Source organism: Protomyctophum bolini (assembly GCF_963924005.1).
Source record: "Protomyctophum bolini genome assembly, chromosome: 20".
Classification (NCBI taxonomy): Eukaryota; Metazoa; Chordata; class Actinopteri; order Myctophiformes; family Myctophidae; genus Protomyctophum; species Protomyctophum bolini.
The window spans coordinates 23,853,499-23,870,937 of record NC_137881.1 but is presented as its reverse complement, the minus strand read 5'-3'; the positions used below and the strand labels follow the sequence as shown (position 1 = coordinate 23,870,937).

The 17,439-nt window shown below is 42.9% G+C and overlaps 2 protein-coding genes across 2 annotated transcripts; one reads left to right on the top strand and one right to left on the bottom strand.

The window, feature by feature from the left end:
• LOC308335504 (histone H2A.Z) lies at positions 1–4,658 on the bottom strand. The gene is made up of 5 exons (XM_080792551.1): positions 4,523–4,658; positions 3,240–3,317; positions 2,677–2,790; positions 2,090–2,219; positions 1–1,221 (listed from the first exon to the last, which is right to left on the bottom strand). Exons 1-5 carry the CDS (start codon positions 4,523–4,525, stop codon positions 1,160–1,162), a joined length of 387 nt encoding a protein of 128 aa, XP_080648677.1. The 5' UTR covers positions 4,526–4,658; the 3' UTR covers positions 1–1,159.
• Positions 4,659–8,472: 3,814 nt separating this feature from the next.
• LOC308335265 (gamma-glutamyl hydrolase-like) lies at positions 8,473–14,733 on the top strand (the record flags this gene model as incomplete). Its single annotated transcript, XM_080792283.1, has 8 exons — positions 8,473–8,551; positions 8,668–8,782; positions 10,072–10,156; positions 10,336–10,474; positions 11,265–11,371; positions 12,571–12,661; positions 13,666–13,803; positions 14,723–14,733. 8 exons carry the CDS (start codon positions 8,473–8,475, stop codon positions 14,731–14,733), a joined length of 765 nt encoding a protein of 254 aa, XP_080648409.1.
• Positions 14,734–17,439: the final 2,706 nt, after the last annotated feature.

The window sequence follows — 17,439 nt, the reverse complement described above, 5'->3', positions numbered from 1 at the left end:
TCCAGTGGCTGCCCAGCTTTTATTGAACAGAAATACAAAGTAACAACATTTAAGGTATAAATAAATAACTGAATAAAACAAGACATTCAGCTATAAAAGCGTGCCCTAAAAACCTAAAATAGGCCACCTCGCCGGGGAGGTCGAGCATGACCGTGTGCGATAGGACCGGACAATTTAACTATGCCTGGGCAGGGCGATGCCAGAGGAAGCCCTGCTGGCGAAGAACTCTGCAACAGGTAAATGTGGAGAGCCACTACAACACTCTGCTGTCAGACACCAGCTCGTGAAGGAGTTCCCTGGCAAAGGCAAGACGGAGCACACCCGGAGCTTGGAGAAGGTCCAGAGGCCATGAAGGAAGCAATATAAACACATTGCAGTGCAGCAGAGGAGCGCGTAGCGGTCCAGTCAGACTACCTGGCCATCATGGTCCCTGGCTGCCACTATCCGCCAGACCGCCCAGGAGTCTGACGAGACCCTGAAGGAGATTACAGGCTACCGCTTGCTCCTGAGCTTCCACCAGGAGCTGCGCCAAAAGCGCCTACTGGAAAGAACCAACAAATGTTTCCACAACATCCACGCATGTCGATTTTTTAAATTCCTATAACTAGGTCGTACGACCAGATCCACCAGTTACCCCTGGCTTCTCCCTGCCAAGGCGTAGTTCTCCATATTTTCAGGTCCCACTCCTATCACACACACATGATCCAACAACAAGTTGCCCCTACGATTTACAGTATGAAAGAAATAGCCAGCAGCCCAGCACTCTTCTGGTACTTTTAAGTCATTATTCAATCGCATGGACAAACATGGAGGGACGCATTTCTGCCGAAGCAGGCTTGATGCTGAAACATGTCCTGCGTTTGCAGTGCGCTTCAACATGAATTAAAAAGTACCAGAAGGACTCTAGTGCCGAGCATAAATTCAATAAACCCATTGGCTGACTTATAAAAGGCCTTCTAAAACATGGGTCCATTTGGTTCAATTTGCAGGAACCCGGAGGGTCCCTGCATCTCACTTTACACGATGAACTCACTGAACCTTATTCCATATTTCCACATGAACGGTTTTAAACTGAACACAAGTTTAATACCAAGTTTACCAACAAAACAAAAACCAATGAGCTTCTCTGAAGCCACTTCAAAAACATCTGCATGACACTTTATACAGTCTTCTGCTGTCCCTTCTTCCCGATCAGTGACTTGTGGATGTGCGGAATGACACCTGCAAAACACAAACAATTCATCAGCCATTGTGATGGAATATAAGCCCTCCCCCCCAAAAAAAAATCACATGACTGAAATTAGAAATCATGTTTAGGGTTTATCTAGTGGTGGGAAAAGTACAGATTTACAACATTTACTTGAACATACTAAAGTATTGGCTTCAAATTTTTTTTTTAAATCTTTGTGGGAAGTATGGGTAGCAAGGAATTCATTTTATTTTTTCGTGGGAAGGATGGGTAGCAAGGATTATTTTTCTTCCTACGGCAATGATGGATAGGCTTCTTTTTTAATACCTTCAATATTTGCCTGAAATACCATCTTTTAAATAATGAATGGTTCAAGTAAACATAACACTGTATGCCTACAGCTAAACATTTGAAAACTTTGAATAGAATGTCCACACACTGGTTGAATACTTTAGAGTTTTAATTCAACTCCAAACCAAAGTAAAGTGCTGCATCACTCACATACCAAAAATAAAATCTTCAAGTAATAAAGCTGAAACATGAACTTGTGTTTTGAAGCAGAGAGCTACTGGCTATCCCTGGATCAAATAAAATGAACTCAACCAACCAATGGCATGAGGAGTTGGAAAACCAAGAATACTGACTGGTGAATGAATTATACCAGGATTTGAAAATAAAACATTACCCCAGGGTATGAGATGAGCTCAATTCAGAATGAGGAGCTTTAACAATTAAGTGCAGTCTAAATACTGATAAATACATGTCGTACGCTGCCTCTCCAGTAGATAGTGTGTGGGGTCGTGCCCCAAAAATAGCTGATCCAGAAGCTCTCAACGCATGGCAACACGACACATTGTGAGGGAAAATCTCCAGAGGATTTCGGCTGAGCACTGTACTCACCGCCGCCGGCGATGGTGGCCTTGATGAGCGAGTCCAGCTCCTCGTCTCCACGGATGGCGAGCTGCAGGTGGCGCGGCGTGATGCGCTTCACCTTCAGGTCCTTAGAGGCATTCCCAGCCAGCTCCAGAACCTGAGAGAGGACAAAACAAAACACAATAAGCTCCAGAACCTGAGAGGGCAAAGCACAGGATTCTCGGGCCGTGAACTGAAGTGGAAGCAAATATACCAAGTATGAAGAATGCCGAACTAAAACCTCACAAGGTGCCGGATGGGGAAATGAACTAGCCATTTTAGTTGTGCGCAACACAAGCTGAAAGAACACTAAACAAAAGTGACAGTGCAGCATAGTCATAGCATATATATGCAATGCACGTCATATTCATGTGTAAATAATATATTTCAGAATTTTAATTAGAGCATCAACTGGATAGTACATATTATAAAAACAAGTACAGACAGGCTATAATGGGGTGAACACCCTCCCTCCCCGGTCATTGGAAAATGTGTTATATATAGACGGATGGGTTTCTGTCCAGACAGCAACTAGATCAATCTGGAAGCCCTTACGAAATCAAACCATGGCGTACCTCAGCAGTGAGATACTCCAGGATAGCAGCACTGTACACGGCGGCCGTGGCACCAACTCTGCCATGGCTGGTGGTCCGGGACTTCAGGTGTCGATGGATTCGACCCACTGGAAACTGAGACAAAAACAATATTTATGTTTTGGTTAAAACCAAAAGTTGTTGGGGGGAAAAAAAAATAGTCAAAGCTCTGTGTTCTGATTGTAATCATTGTTAATAGTTCTGTCTCTCCAGCTCTTTAAAACAACAGTGTGGTGGATTGAACAGAACATAAATGTTCAGGTGGATCACACATTTCCAGCAAGTAATGAGTAGGCAATTAATCAGCTTCATTTTTAAATAGTGTCCACGTAGCAATTTGGTCCGTTCATTTCTTTCTGAACACTCCTACAGTAAAGAGCACAATCAGAACAGAGATAATATTTAACAGTAATTTAAAAATCACTTTAGCAAAAACAAAAACACACTTTAACTGATCGAGATGACGTTACTGACAAATCTATTTTTAAGACTCAAATGTAACCCATTAACAATGGCTGCATTGTATTGATTTAAAGCAAACGAACCTGCAGTCCAGCCCTCTGGGAACGAGAGATAGACTTGGTCTTGGTCTTCCCGGAGTCTTTACCTGCCTTGCCACCAGCCTGAAAACAGGGACATCATGTCATAAAATACACCTTTTTCATATCAATGACAGGTCTATTATTTAATTCAGAATTTGAGCCACGGACCAACGTTTGATGACATTTAACCTCTCAGACCCAAAACCAATTCATATTATTATAGTTATTGTTGGATAAGATTGTCCACAATTCCATGCTGAATTTATGTTGGTACATTTAGGAGAGATAACAGGGAAATGTTGATCAAAAACAATTACGGGTATTCTACATTCTCCCTTTATTAACAGTTTAACTGTTAATAAAGTAGACTTCTTGTAATGCAAATGATTAATCATTTAAGTCGTGGAGAGTGTACACAATGAATCAATTTCACTCTCAAAGGTTGATCTATAATAAGGGTCCATGTGGTTACCAACTGAATCATTTACTAGCTGGTGGGGACCACTTGGAAACGGCCCTCAGGGACCCCGGACCACTGTTTGAGAAGCGGCTGCTTTAAACACTCAAGAGAAAATAGCAGACCTACAAGCCATCATGGGCTTGTAGATCTTAAAATCTCGCGTGTAATTAAACGTGCAGCATGCCTTAAAATAAGGACACCAGGTTTAAAGTAATTATAAAAAACTCAAAAGCAGGTAACGTGAGCATTATCAGTGATCAATGATTAAAACACATACGGTGCCTTTCGCAGCAGTGTTGCCAGATCCTGCGAGAGAAATAAGCAGTGGTGGAAAGAAATTCACAACCTACTGAAGTACCCTTACAACTTAAGTTTAGTATTGTTTTCAATAATAAATGTACTTACCAGTAAGTACATAAAGTACCGTAGTACCATTGTGCAGAAAAAATGTCAAGTATTCAAATGAAATGGGGGGGGGGGGGGAATAGATGGGCCGCCATGGGATGAAGTGGTTATTGTAGGTTTTATAATAATCAAAATCTTTTTTCAAAAGTTTTCAAATAAGAGTAAAAAAGTACAAAAAGCCAAGAGAACAAGAATGCATCCATCCCATAACTACTAATATACGCGATTTTACAGAATAGGGGAAAAAAGCCCAACGTTGCTTGTAACAAGCAGACATGGCAACACGTGTTAGCATCCAGCAGCTAACTACAGCATAGCAGCTCGAGTGAGCCGGCTGTTAATTCGTTTTAAACAGCCACTCACTCGAGCGCAAGCAGCGTGTTGAATCAATAACCTTGAAAAACTAAAATGAGAGACTCACCATGTTTAAAAACAGACAGTAATAATAATAGTCAAGTTGTTGTGCTACAAGACGCCGTGGTGTATGTTCTTCTCTTCTTCAGATGAATATGTTGGTTTTGGTTTGGTTTTTGAATGAAATGCGTCGTAGTCCCGCCTACTTTTATACGCTTCCTGCGCTTCCGGGAAAGGCAGGGAGCTAATCAGATCTCGACTGGCGTGGCGTTGAGCCAATCGCGACGGTCGATCCTTGCGTGCAGGAAGGAAAATGTCCCAGTGGTCTCTGGGTAGTGTAGTTGTTCAGTGTTGTTTCACACAAACAAACTCTTTATGATATTCCAGGATCCCGGCCGTCCCCGCCCCAAATTTGTTTGATATATCGTATAATCGTTGTGTAGGCTCTCTAGGCCAAGGGTGGAATTTTTAGGCCGCATCCCCCCAAAAGTAATCATACTTGAACTGGGGACTGCCCAAAATAATCACATTTGAACTGGGGACACCCCCCCCCCCACTCACACACACACACACACACACACACACACACACACACACACACACCCACACACACACACACACACACACACACACACACACACACACACACACACACACACACACACACACACACACAGCTGCAGTTTACTTCATTTTTCTGCCCAGGGCTATGCAGTAGCCTACACTGAGCACATGATGTGAGGTGAGTGTATGTTTTTATAATTCATTTTCTTTGCATATACTGCATAAGCCTGTAGCCTATATTGTGTCCATTCATTATTATTGTTGCACTCCTACCACTCAAAGTATTATAAAATAAATATTATGTTATTCCACTGCAATCAAAGAAAGAAAAACTCGTGTGAAGTGAGGGGCGCCCAGATCTTTGTGGGTATGTTCTCATGTCCGTGAAAAATGAAATACATTTAGGCCTATTGCAAGATGTATTAATATCAGCATAATGACGTTGCTGATTACCCTAAACAAACATTAAAGTCCATAGACTTTGCTAAATTATTATGCAATTCGTGCCAGGCATGAATTAGGCCTACATCATAATTTGCCTTTTGCAAATTAGCTGGGACAGGAAATGTATAATTAGGCAGCCTATAGGCTCTCGAGAGTCTCAACACACATTCCAAGTCCATAGTCATATGGCTGGCCCATTGGTGGGGCTAGCGCATAGTTAAACAAGGCTCCAGACTTCCCAAAACAAACTGGTCAGGCTCCTTCATGGCCTCACCCCCCCAACCCACTTCACCCTTGCCCATTTTGACAGGCTGGAATGGCTTAGGGTCGACGACAGAGCATCGTGCAATGGGTCTGGTCCACAAGATTCAATACACCACCAAGATACCCATGTACCTGTCTAAATACTTCCTTAATGTAAACGAAGTCCACACACACAACACCAGAGGGAGTGCAACAAACCATGTGCATCCAGATTCGGCACATACAAGGGACTCAATTCTTACAAGGGACTAAATTATTTTCGCTCCTATGCCACCAAAATGTGGAACGCCCTACCAACAGTCAGTAAGACATGCAAATCCCTTGGCTCCTTCAAAACCGCTGCAATTCGAAACTGGCCCCCGTAAAATCTGAATCCCCCCCAATAGAAGTCTTTGTAGAAGAGTGGCCATTGGACTGGCCCCATGAAGTGAACAGAGACGTCGTAACTGTCGTACTTCAATGGCTCTGGGGCTAGCGCGCGCCCCTCAAAAATAACGCACATCCTCCCTTTGTCTTGGTGCTGAGCCAAATCATGAAAAACAAGATGGGCCCGGGGGCTCACACATTTTAGTTACGGCAAACAGTCAGCAGTACAAGTTTGCTGTATAATAATATATAATAGGTTAATAGGTTCATTTGTACTGTGTCTCTGACCTGGGAACTGGGACACATCAGGCTAGGACAACAAAAACTCAGTGAGCACTGCGCAGCACAATGTGTAGCCTGTAGGCTACTGTATGCGTGCTGCATGTGCACTGTACGTATAGCTCCTAGTACACTGGTTCCCAAACGTTGTTTTTTCCCCCAGGGGACCCATTTTTCAAAAATAAAAACCAGGCGACCCAATTCCCAATATTAAACTCACAAGGCATATAACAACTAGATTGCATGTAGCGTTCAATTGATTTCTTTGTTTTGTCTTTACTTGCGTATTAAAGCGCAGAAAGTCCTAGTTAGTGTGGTCTATATAGGCAACACACTGCAGAGTTGCGCTCTGAAAATAGCGATCGTGATGTGCTGTGATCTTGTGATCATCTGCTATTTTCAGAGTGCAATTCTCCCGATCACAACCAAACATAAAATGTCTTGTCTTTTACTGGACCTTGTCTCCACTAGTCCCTCCTTAATGTTTAGTCAAGTTTGTATTTGTTAATTAAATTGTCAATATATTCAGTCTTATAGTTTAAGAGCTTTTATTCAAAACTATTTTACTGAGAATAAGGTTAGAAATACGTTTAGGGTTAGGCATAGTTTTACTGGGGTTAAGTTTAGGAATAGGGTTAGGTTCAGGCATAGTTTTACTGAGGTTAAGGTCAGGAATAAGGTTAGGTTTAACCGTTTAAGCATAATTTACTTAGGTTACTTTAGGAATACCAGGCAGTGCAGTTCTGCCGGCTGTATGAGGCGAGTTGGTAAAGGGGCGAGTTGTCTGGTATTCAAAGTACAATATTTACCTCTAAGATGTACCTAGTCGAGTAATAGTAAAAATACTTTAGTAAAATCAAATTTACCAATGCATGCAAGTTGCAACATTGTACTAAGTATAGTACTTGAGTAAATTAGTACTTATAGTTACTTTAGTTTACACCACTGCTGCATCCAGTGTTGCCATGTCTGCTTAAGCGAGTTTGAGCTTGTTCTTCTGTAAAGATGCTTGTAAATATTGCAGGTTGCGGGTAGATTGCAGGTAGGCTTGTTTATTAAGTGTAGTTACTTATGGGCTTGTTTCTTTGTTGGGAAGAGAAGAAAGTCCGCACACAGGTTTTCTCCAATGGTGTTTTCGTTTATTTAAAATACCAAAAGTTATAAGACAACCTCCCTTTTATCTAGGTCGTCACGTCACGTGACTGAGGCTGACTGGGTAGGTAATTTACAAACACCAATGAGTGACATGACAAAAATATATATTTATTGTCATGTCACTCACGACTCACACACACACACACACACACACACACACCCTGAGCACTGTCAGGAATTGTATGTATATATATATACAGGCTTAGTTAATTGTGTTTAAATCCTCTTAGCAGACCTTGTATTGAACCTTGTATTCCTGTGTTTTTTTTCTGCAAGCTATTCATAAAGTATTTCAATCAATCAATCAATCAATCAATCAATCAATCAATCAACCTTGAATTGAATTGAATTTAATTTAATTGAATTAGCACTTTTTATGGGACTAAAACACCACGACTCATGACGACCTAGATAAAAGGGAGGTTGTCACATACTAACTATCACCTGATGAAGTCCGCCCGCGGCCGAAACGTCGTGTCTTATAACTTATGGTGTTTTAAATAAAAGAAAACACCATTGGAGCAAACCTGTGTGCGGACTTTCTTCTCTTCACTGTATTTACCTTAGTCCAGCACCAGCCAGGAACTGGATGTCTGCAGATGTCTGCAATTTTCAAATAGCTGACGTAACTTTCAAAGCAAACATATGTCATAAATTCCATAGCCCGAACTGGGTAATTAATTACGGTATGCTATGTCAATGCAATGCAGAATAGACAGGTTCCGAGGACAGGTTTTTGAGGACAGCTGAAACCTGTCTTGGTGGAACTACCTATGGATTTGTTTTCATCGACCTGGCTGCTTGTTTCTCTTGCAAAATCTGGCAACAGCTGAGCTGTACTGTACATATAAAAGCAGCTTGTCAGTAATGTATAGCAGACCTGACAAGACTACTAGTATAGCCTACTGACAGGTTCCGCTGTGAACGTGCTCGTTTAGTTTAGTTATGTTGGCGTCTCTGGCCTTCTTGGATTCTCCTGGCCCAGTAACGGACGGGCTGAGCCCCCAGCAGCCCCAAGGGCTCAGTACAGGGGGCGCTAGAGGAAACTGCCGGCCCATCATCGGTACATTTCACACCTGCCTGCCTGCCTGCGAGTCTAATCCTCTGTGTTGTCTCTACTAATCCTCTGTGTTGTCCCAGGTATACTGGCTCAGGAGAACAGTCCCATTGACACCTTCGCCCGGGGCTCCTGCTACATCGTTGGGTCCTTCGTCAAGTTCTTGGAGTCTGCCGGTGCCAGAGTGGTGCCCGTCAGGCATGCACTCACATTTGAAATGTTTAGTTACCTGATGGCTGTGGTTTTGAGATTACTATTGAGGTTAGGGTTAAGGTTAGGGTTAGGCTGGGCATAGTTTTTGTGTGGTTAACCCATTTAGGACTTTCGATGATTCAAAAAATCACACCCGCGTAAAGTGAGGGGCGCTAATATATTAAAGTCTAACTCATCTCATGTTGATTAGGTGATGTAATGGTGATGTAAACAAACGGTGCCAACACTTGTACATTAAACGCCATTAACAATAAAGAGACAATATGACAATATGACACATTATGTCGTACATTTTCCCTTTATTGTCAATGCGTTTACTAAACAAACTTTGAACTAAAGGCAAACATTAAACCTGCGTATAAACACTTTCTAAATCCTGAGCTACATTTTCTGAAAAATGTTATGTTGCTACTGTAGGCTACAAATAGCAATAAGAAGGTTAAAAACCGCAAAAGGGGTTCCCGTCCTGAATGGGAGTTAGGGTTAGGTTGTAATCTCACTTGGAGTGAGAGAGACACAATGGTCTGCAGCAGGGAGACATGCAGTCTCCCCTTGCCATCTCAGCTCAGTCCACAGGATGCCACCTCGGGCATTAACCCCACAGGAGGCCACCTGTCATTAGTCAGTGAAAGTGCTCTGACAGAGATACGTTTTCTTTCTTTCATTATTATTATTATTTTTTTCACCCATTTTTTTCACCCAGTGACAATTGTCAAATGTAATCCTGGGCGCTACACTCCCTCTGACAACCTGGAGAGAACAACGGACTGTCCTCATGCTTCCTTCTATGCATGGGCGTCGAAGCCGCTTCTTTTCACCTGACAGGGAGGAGTTTCCGCGGTTGTATGTACGTAGCGTGTGGAAGGAGCACGTTATCCCAACCAGTGCCTTTCCCCTCCACCAGGCGCCCCGGCTGGCCAGGGGGAGGCAGTATAAAGACCAGGATTTCTCTGACAAGAGATACTGGGGTCAGATATAACATTCCATAAATGGGTGAGCTCACTTTAAAAATGTTATGATAAAAAGCACAATGAACATTTTATAATGGTTTGCTCTGCCACCGGTGTATGCGAGTGTATGCAAGTGTGTGTGTGTGTGTGTGTGTGTGTGTGTGTGTGTGTGTGTGTGTGTGAATGGGTGAATGTAATGCACAATCTAATCTATGTAAAGATAGATTGGATAAAAGCGTTATATAAATGCAACTTTACCATTTGTTAGGAGTCTTTGTTCTTACAGAAGTTTGGTGTGGTTTCACCTCCTCTCTTCTTCATCAGTTTGATGCTGCCAGGAGGATGTGCTGACCTTCAGACGTCAGGGTTCGCCAGGACAGCAAAGATCTTCTTTGAACTGGCTGTGAAGGTAAAGATCTTCTGTGAACTGACTGTGGAGGTAAAGATCTATGAACTGGCTCTGAAGGTAACGTACGTTGAATAAAATTGGCTTGGCCTGATGCTTTTTACTTGTATTACCAGATGCGTGTGTGTTGAAGAATGAAGACATAACTTTGATCAGTTTGATGTCCTCTGTGTGGTCCTCAGGCCAACGATGCGGGGGATTACTTCCCCATCTGGGGGGTGTGTCTGGGTCACCAGCTGCTCGTGGTCCTCATAACGAACCAGAACACCCGCGTCCAGACAGATACTCTGTCTGTGGCTCTGCCTCTCACATTCACAGAAGGTAATAAATAATCATCTTACAATGAGCCAGCATTTCCCAAAACCTAAAGGCCTTTAACGCATAGCCTACTCCAGTTTTAGGTGACTGATAAGGTATACTCACCTTTTCGGTGGTTAGTAAAACCAGAGAGATGTGTTTGGGTGAGCGGTGAGTCGATTATCACTGCAGCTCAGTGACGTCATGTTGTAGTTTCCCAACCACTGCGGTGGTCACCTTATCACCTAAAACTGGAGTATACGCCGTGGGCCTTAACAGTACACATACATAATTAATTGGATTAGCTGCAGCCGTGTTGCTTGCATCACAGTACCACTTAAGGCTCATACATACTCCAGTTTTTGGTGATAGGTTATCATCATTTTAGGTGATAGCTTATCACCTAAAGCGGTGATAAGAGTTGAGGTCATGGTGATGTCCTTAAGGATTGACCCCGCCTCCCTGTGGTGTACCCAACTTCTAGACCAATCAGTGAGCGGGGTGATAGCTCCAGAGTGAAAAGACTTGTCTGATAGTAAAAGAGAGGTGGGTCTGTGTCCGCGGTGATATCTGATCATCACCGTGACTGACGTAATGGTGTAGTTTTCCAACCCTTTAAAAACTACACCGCAGTGATCACCAAAAACTGCAGTATGTATGAGCCTTTATGCAGCCTGCCTGTAAATCATGGCAGGCTGCACGTGCATGAGCTCGCCTCTTACCCTTATGGAGGAGTGATCATCGATTGTGTGTGTCTGCGTGTGTGTCTGCGTGTGTGTCTGCGTGTGTGCGTGTGCGTGCGTGTGTCTTCCAGAGGCCAAGTCCAGCCGTTTGTTCGGAGGGTTTCCCAGACACCTGATGCAGTCTCTGGCTGAGGAGAACATCGCCCCCAACTTCCACAAATGGAGTTTTTCAATGCAGGTACGATTGATTGATTGATTGATTGATTGATTGATTGATGGATGGATGATGGGGCGGCAGTGGCTCAGGGGTAGAGTGGCCAATCAGCTGGATGGGAACCGTGAGGTACCCTGTTTGAACCTGAGCTCCCTAGCCTTCGTATAGTGTCGCCATGTCCCTGTGCAAGGCTGAACCCCTAATTGCTCCTGATGTGCAGGTTGGTGCCTTGCATTGTTTCATCCGCCATCTGTGTGTGAATGTATATGTGTGAATGGGTGAATGTGTGTGTAATGCACAATCTATGTAAAGCGCCTTGGATAAAAGCACTATATAAATGCACCATTTATAACCAAGGCTTGTATTTCCAATGAGATCCTGTACGTGTATTCAGTCAATCAAGACATTTAAATCGAAGTTAGTTACTTTGTAGATTTAGATTATTATTACAATAAAAAGCAAGGCTTTTGCACAGGTGTATAGGAGAAGGTCAGCCAAGTGACTGATGTCATGAAAAAGAAGAAACTCCCTCACACTGTCTTCAAATGCACTTGAAATACCGTAGTTTATTAGGGAACCAGCAATGTTTCCGCCTATACGGCCTTCATCAGGCTATCTAGAAAGATAGCCTGATGAAGGCCGTATAGGCAGAAACGATGTATCCCTAATAAACTATTTAACTGATTATTATTATTACCGGTATCTACATTGCATTATTGCATTACTTTTACTTAAAGGACCACTTCACCACTTTTCAACATCTCTTCATATAATTGGTCCTCACTAATGTTCATGATAAAACACCACAATTTCCCCCCTACTCTCTGTGTCTCATAGGAGGGCTTTGGGCAGTTCGGACACCCGTCCACCAGTGACATCATCATTAGGCAGATTTTCTTTTTTTAAACAAGATTTGTTTTTTATATTTAGATTTGTATTATCGTGAGAACGATGGCTTCAACTTTTGCATTGCAACTTTTCAGGAAAAGAAAGCCAGCCGTTTCTATTAGCTTGGATTCACCATCGATGATGTCACTGCATGGTGGATGGGTTTCTGCCCACAGCCTTCCTATAAGACACAGACTGAGTAGGAAAAAATTGTGGTATTTCATCATGAACATTAGTTAGGACCAATTATAGGAAGAGAAGTTGAAAAGTGGTGAAGTGGTCCTTTAAGTAACTATACTTCCATCGCTGGTAAATGAATGTATGTGATCCAACAGGAATACAACCATAACGTCAAGTTCAAGACGTTCTATAAGGTTTTGTCCACCAACAGTGACGGCAACACCGACTTCATCTCCACCATGGAAGGTATGCAGCAGAGTGGCTCACAACCTCAGCCTTTGGTGTCGTGAGTGTAGCAGAGTAGCTCACAACAGTGTTGCCAGATGTACGATAATTTCACCCTCTGCACGCATTCAAAAAATGGCCAAATGTACGATAATTTCGCCATATCACAGAAAATGTGTGCATTTACTAAATTCCTTGGCTGCTGGTTTGGAATCCAGTTTGACCTTTTTTTAAATCAGTAAATCTGACCCTAGATCTGTACTTGGAGGTCCAGGACGTTGGCTGCTACAACACAGCATAATGTGATGCATTGGTTGTTTCTTACACTAAATAAATACACATTTTTTTGTGAAATTACATACAGTATTGATTTAGCTTTTTTGGCTGTGTACGATAGTTTTCTTTGAAATTAGCTCCGTTTGGAAATTGGAAGCTCACTCTTAGCTCCGAGAAGAGGTTCTGTGTCAACTCAGGCGAAAACCCTTTAAGCAGTATCGTTTCCAAAAAGTAAAGGTATTTCCAGCTAGATGATATACTTAGGACAGGCTCGTATTTTTTTAGACAGCCCTGCTGAAACAACCGCTGCTTACCAAGCGTATGAAGTCAGTCAGTACCATGTTTTCTCCCAATGCAATCTTACGGAAGCAGTACTGTGCATACAGACGGGGGTTGACTGGCCACAGGCTGACTAAATAATATGCAATTTAAGCCTGATTTAAGCAGTTGTTTCACCCCTGTCTAAAACATTTACATACCTGTCCTCATTTGTAGCTAGCCAGAAATACCTTTACTTTTTGGAAACGAGCCTCCAGTACGATAATTCAACATTTCACATTATGGCAACACTGCTCACAACTGCAAATTGCCAAAACTGTAATCCTGGGCACTATACTCTCCCTCTGCAAACCTGGGGAGAGCCATAGTTTCTACTAATGCTATTATTATTAGGTATGTTGTCTTGTCTCCCAGCCTACTGTTACTTGTATGATTACTATATTTTAAATGTATTTCGTCTTGTCTTTCAGCCTACAGGTATCCATTCTATGGAGTCCAGTGGCATCCAGAGAAAGCACCCTTTGAGTGGATAGACAAGCCTGGCATGGTTCACTCTGTCACCGCCATGTCTATCTCCTTCTACGCTGCCATCTTCTTTGTGTCGGAAGGTGAGACGCCACCGGCAGGCATGGCTGCTAGCGCTAGGAGTGTGTGCGTGTGTGTGTTTATGAGTGAATGTTACAGTACTTAAAGGATCACTTCACCACTTTTCAACCTTTCTTCATAAAATCAGGGCTCATTATAATATGCTGGAATCCAAGCTACTAGTAACCGCAGGCTTCTTTTCCAGGAAAGTTAGCATGCTTTAATGGAAGCCATTGTACTTGCGTTAATACAAATACATGCATGGTAAATGGTGCATTTATATAAGCACATCGGTGCATTAGCATTCACTGATTTACACACACATTCATGATTCATACACGATGACCAACCTGCACATTTTATTTTTTTTAATTGACGTGTTTGGGCTGGGTAGAGCGGAAAATGTGTGCAAATTAGTCAGGCCAGGCGGGGTCTCGGGCCAGCCAAGGTAGGGCCCAGGTAAGGCCGGCTGGCCGGGCCCTAATTTTCGGGCCTGTTGAGAAGTCTAGTTATCGCCGGCTGCGCTAATGATAAATGAGCTGCGCTAATGATAAATCTTTTGAAAATGCATTCTTGGTGCGTGCAACCCTTTACCAATTCTATAATGTTGATTTAAGCTGGTAACGCACCATAAGTCAGAGCGCGGTGGTCACAAGGAAGTTATAGGCCAATTAATCAAATCGGTGCACAACCACAAACATGCGAGTTGGGCAACCAAATGGTCAGCGACGTGCCTGGTGGAAATGTCAACATAAACAGTGGAACAAAACCAAAATACAGACAGGGGGGTGTGTCTTTCTGCAAGGAAACACACCTGACAGAGGGAAATGAGCGGTGGCGCGCAATAATATTTATATAAAAGGCTAAATGTTACCTATAGTTTCCCTTTAAATAATTGAACTTGTGAGTGCGAGGATGTTCGCCTGTGCATACATCCTGCAGCACTTCTGTGACATTTTTATGTTCTGTATGTTCTCAGTAATAAAATGTGAGAACACTTTCTATTTACTGCTCAGATCCAGTTTCGACCCCGCCTATTGGCTTTGTTATTTGCACACATCAAGCACACAGACCAATTGATTGATTGATTGCAAGTCCATACAAAAACTGTTACTTTGTGGACGAACCGTGATTAAGCATTGCACTTGTTTACAACAGGGTCCATGCACCTTTTTCAATTAAAAGAAAACAGGAAATCATCATAAAGAAATAAAAAAAAATCAAACCCATGTGAAGTGAGGGGCGCTCTTATCATCGTACATCATCATACATCATCACATTTCGGCCAGTCACAAATTTGCGTCCTCACCTTCGTCATCAATGTTTGTGTTTTTTTACACTATGACGTAAAATTACAGACCAGATGACAGATGATGATATTATTCACAGTCAGTGCTGCAGGGTGTACTATTTAGAGCTTAACCGCACACCACTCTACACTGCCCACTTGTGGTCAAGGTACAAAAAAAGCAAGGCCTAAAATTGCAGTGTTAAATGTCAATACTGCTAACTGCTAACTTCCACTAACCACTAACTAACCACACTAACTAATCTGAGAAGGTTTTGTGCCAGCTATAGGGACAGCAAAGAGAAGATTTAAAGCCGCGGTGAAGAGCAAACCACCACTGTTTTTACTCACCACCGCTCAACGTTATTTCAGCTCCGGTGGTTAAATCACTGGGCAAGTGGGCATAATGTTAAATGGAGAATGGATCTCTTAAAGGCAGGTGGCACAGTGATTGGTTTAATCATTGTAACGCCCAAACCACACCTATGCATAATGTAAGGGGTAATGGAGGTGTTTTAGGGACTTAGACTGTGGCACAAGATAACAAATTTTACGGGGCCACACCTCTCACACAGTACTAAATCCCCAAATTAAGGAATAAGGGCCCCTGCCGCAAGATGGAGCCCTATGTGTATAATAGTGGTGACATTGTGGTGTTAAGACACCCTTATGCCCCCCAAATAAGGAAGGAAACATCTTTGGGTGGTGCACTATTGCACAACTAGAGTATACAAGCAGTATGGGTACAGCCTACAGGCTGTTCCAGCCAAATGCTTCAGATAGATTGAAACGCAAAAGAAAGCATCTTTGGTTTCAAAGCATTTACTTAGCCTGCATGACAGCTCTACTCTGTAGCATGCAGGGACACGGGACATCTATTTAGCCTGGACAGCTCTACTCTAGCAGCAGTGACACAGGAAAGGGAAGTGCTGACTGAGTTCCTGGGATGTGAGAGACAGAGTGGAGTTGCATGGACATAACAAGAACATATAGTCACTGCAGGACCCTTTCTAGGGGGGGCAGGGGGGCAGCCCCCCCCAGAACGGGCCCACCCAAACGTGAGTCCTGCCCACCCAATCAAAAGTTATGGGGAATGTTTATTTTCAGCCAATATGAGAAATACCACAAAATATCTGTACCATTCATCATTTCTGATGGGGCGGGCAGCATTTGTAGAGACTCCCACCTGAACAGTTGCTAGTGGAAATTGGGTTACTGTTGGTCAAAGGAGATAGATATGACGATAGGATATAGTATCCTATGCATTTTGGGGGTATTTCTGCCCACCCTATAGTGGCAGGCTATAGAACTGGCCCTGAGTCACTGTTCTGAGAGGTGGTTGAACTGAACAGAATCTAGAGGTCTGTCGATGGTTCTGGGTTCATCGTCAGGGGTCATCCATGTGTCTGTGGCAAAGGCCTTAATGTCCTTGGCACATTTTAGATTTCTTTTTTACACACCATTATAAAAAAGATAATAGTGGAATGGTGTGACAAAAATAATTTGATTATCAACACTAACAAAACGGAGGCTTCCCAAGACGTGCATATCCACGGCTTCCCAAGCCGTGCATGCCTATTCCCACTATAGGCTGAGGAAGAAATGCCACTTGACAGTTTTCAAATCAGCCTCATGGTGGCGCTACAACAGGCCAAGTTGCGTCTCTCTCTCTCTCTCACACACACACACACACACACACACACACACACACACACACCCCCACACACACACACACACACACACACACACACACACCAACACAACCCAAACTTAAATTACTCCTAAACATTTTGCCAAACATCACACACTCTCCTATCCTCCTGGTGGAGACCTGTGCCCAGAAGGGCACTTTTTCAAAATATGTTATGAAAACTTGAAATGAGACTGCATAATGACTACTTTTACTTTTGGTAGGCTACTTGCTACATTTTGATGCCAATTTACTCAAATAGGCTACATTTAGAATTCCAGACTTTTACTTGTAATATTGCAGTATATTGATAGGCCTACTTTTACTTAAGTAAAACATTTGAGTACTTTTTCCACCACTGCACACATCCTCCAGGCATGAAGAGAAAGAAAAAAAAATCAGAGAGTGAAAATAAGGAGGGATGGGGAAACAAAGGACATAGATTGAGTACGTACGTGGTGGAGCGAGTAATAAAATGATTAACTTGCAGCCTGAAGAGGATTCCGTGTACCAAATTATGAGGGAATGAAAACTTGACATTATACATTAGCATACGTGCCTCTCTCTCTCTCTTCTGTTCTGTGTGTGCTTGTGTGTGTGTGTGTGTGCGTGTGTGTGTGTGTGTGTGTGTGTGTGTGTGCGCGCGCGTGTGCGTGTGTGTTTTTGGAATGTTTAAGAGAG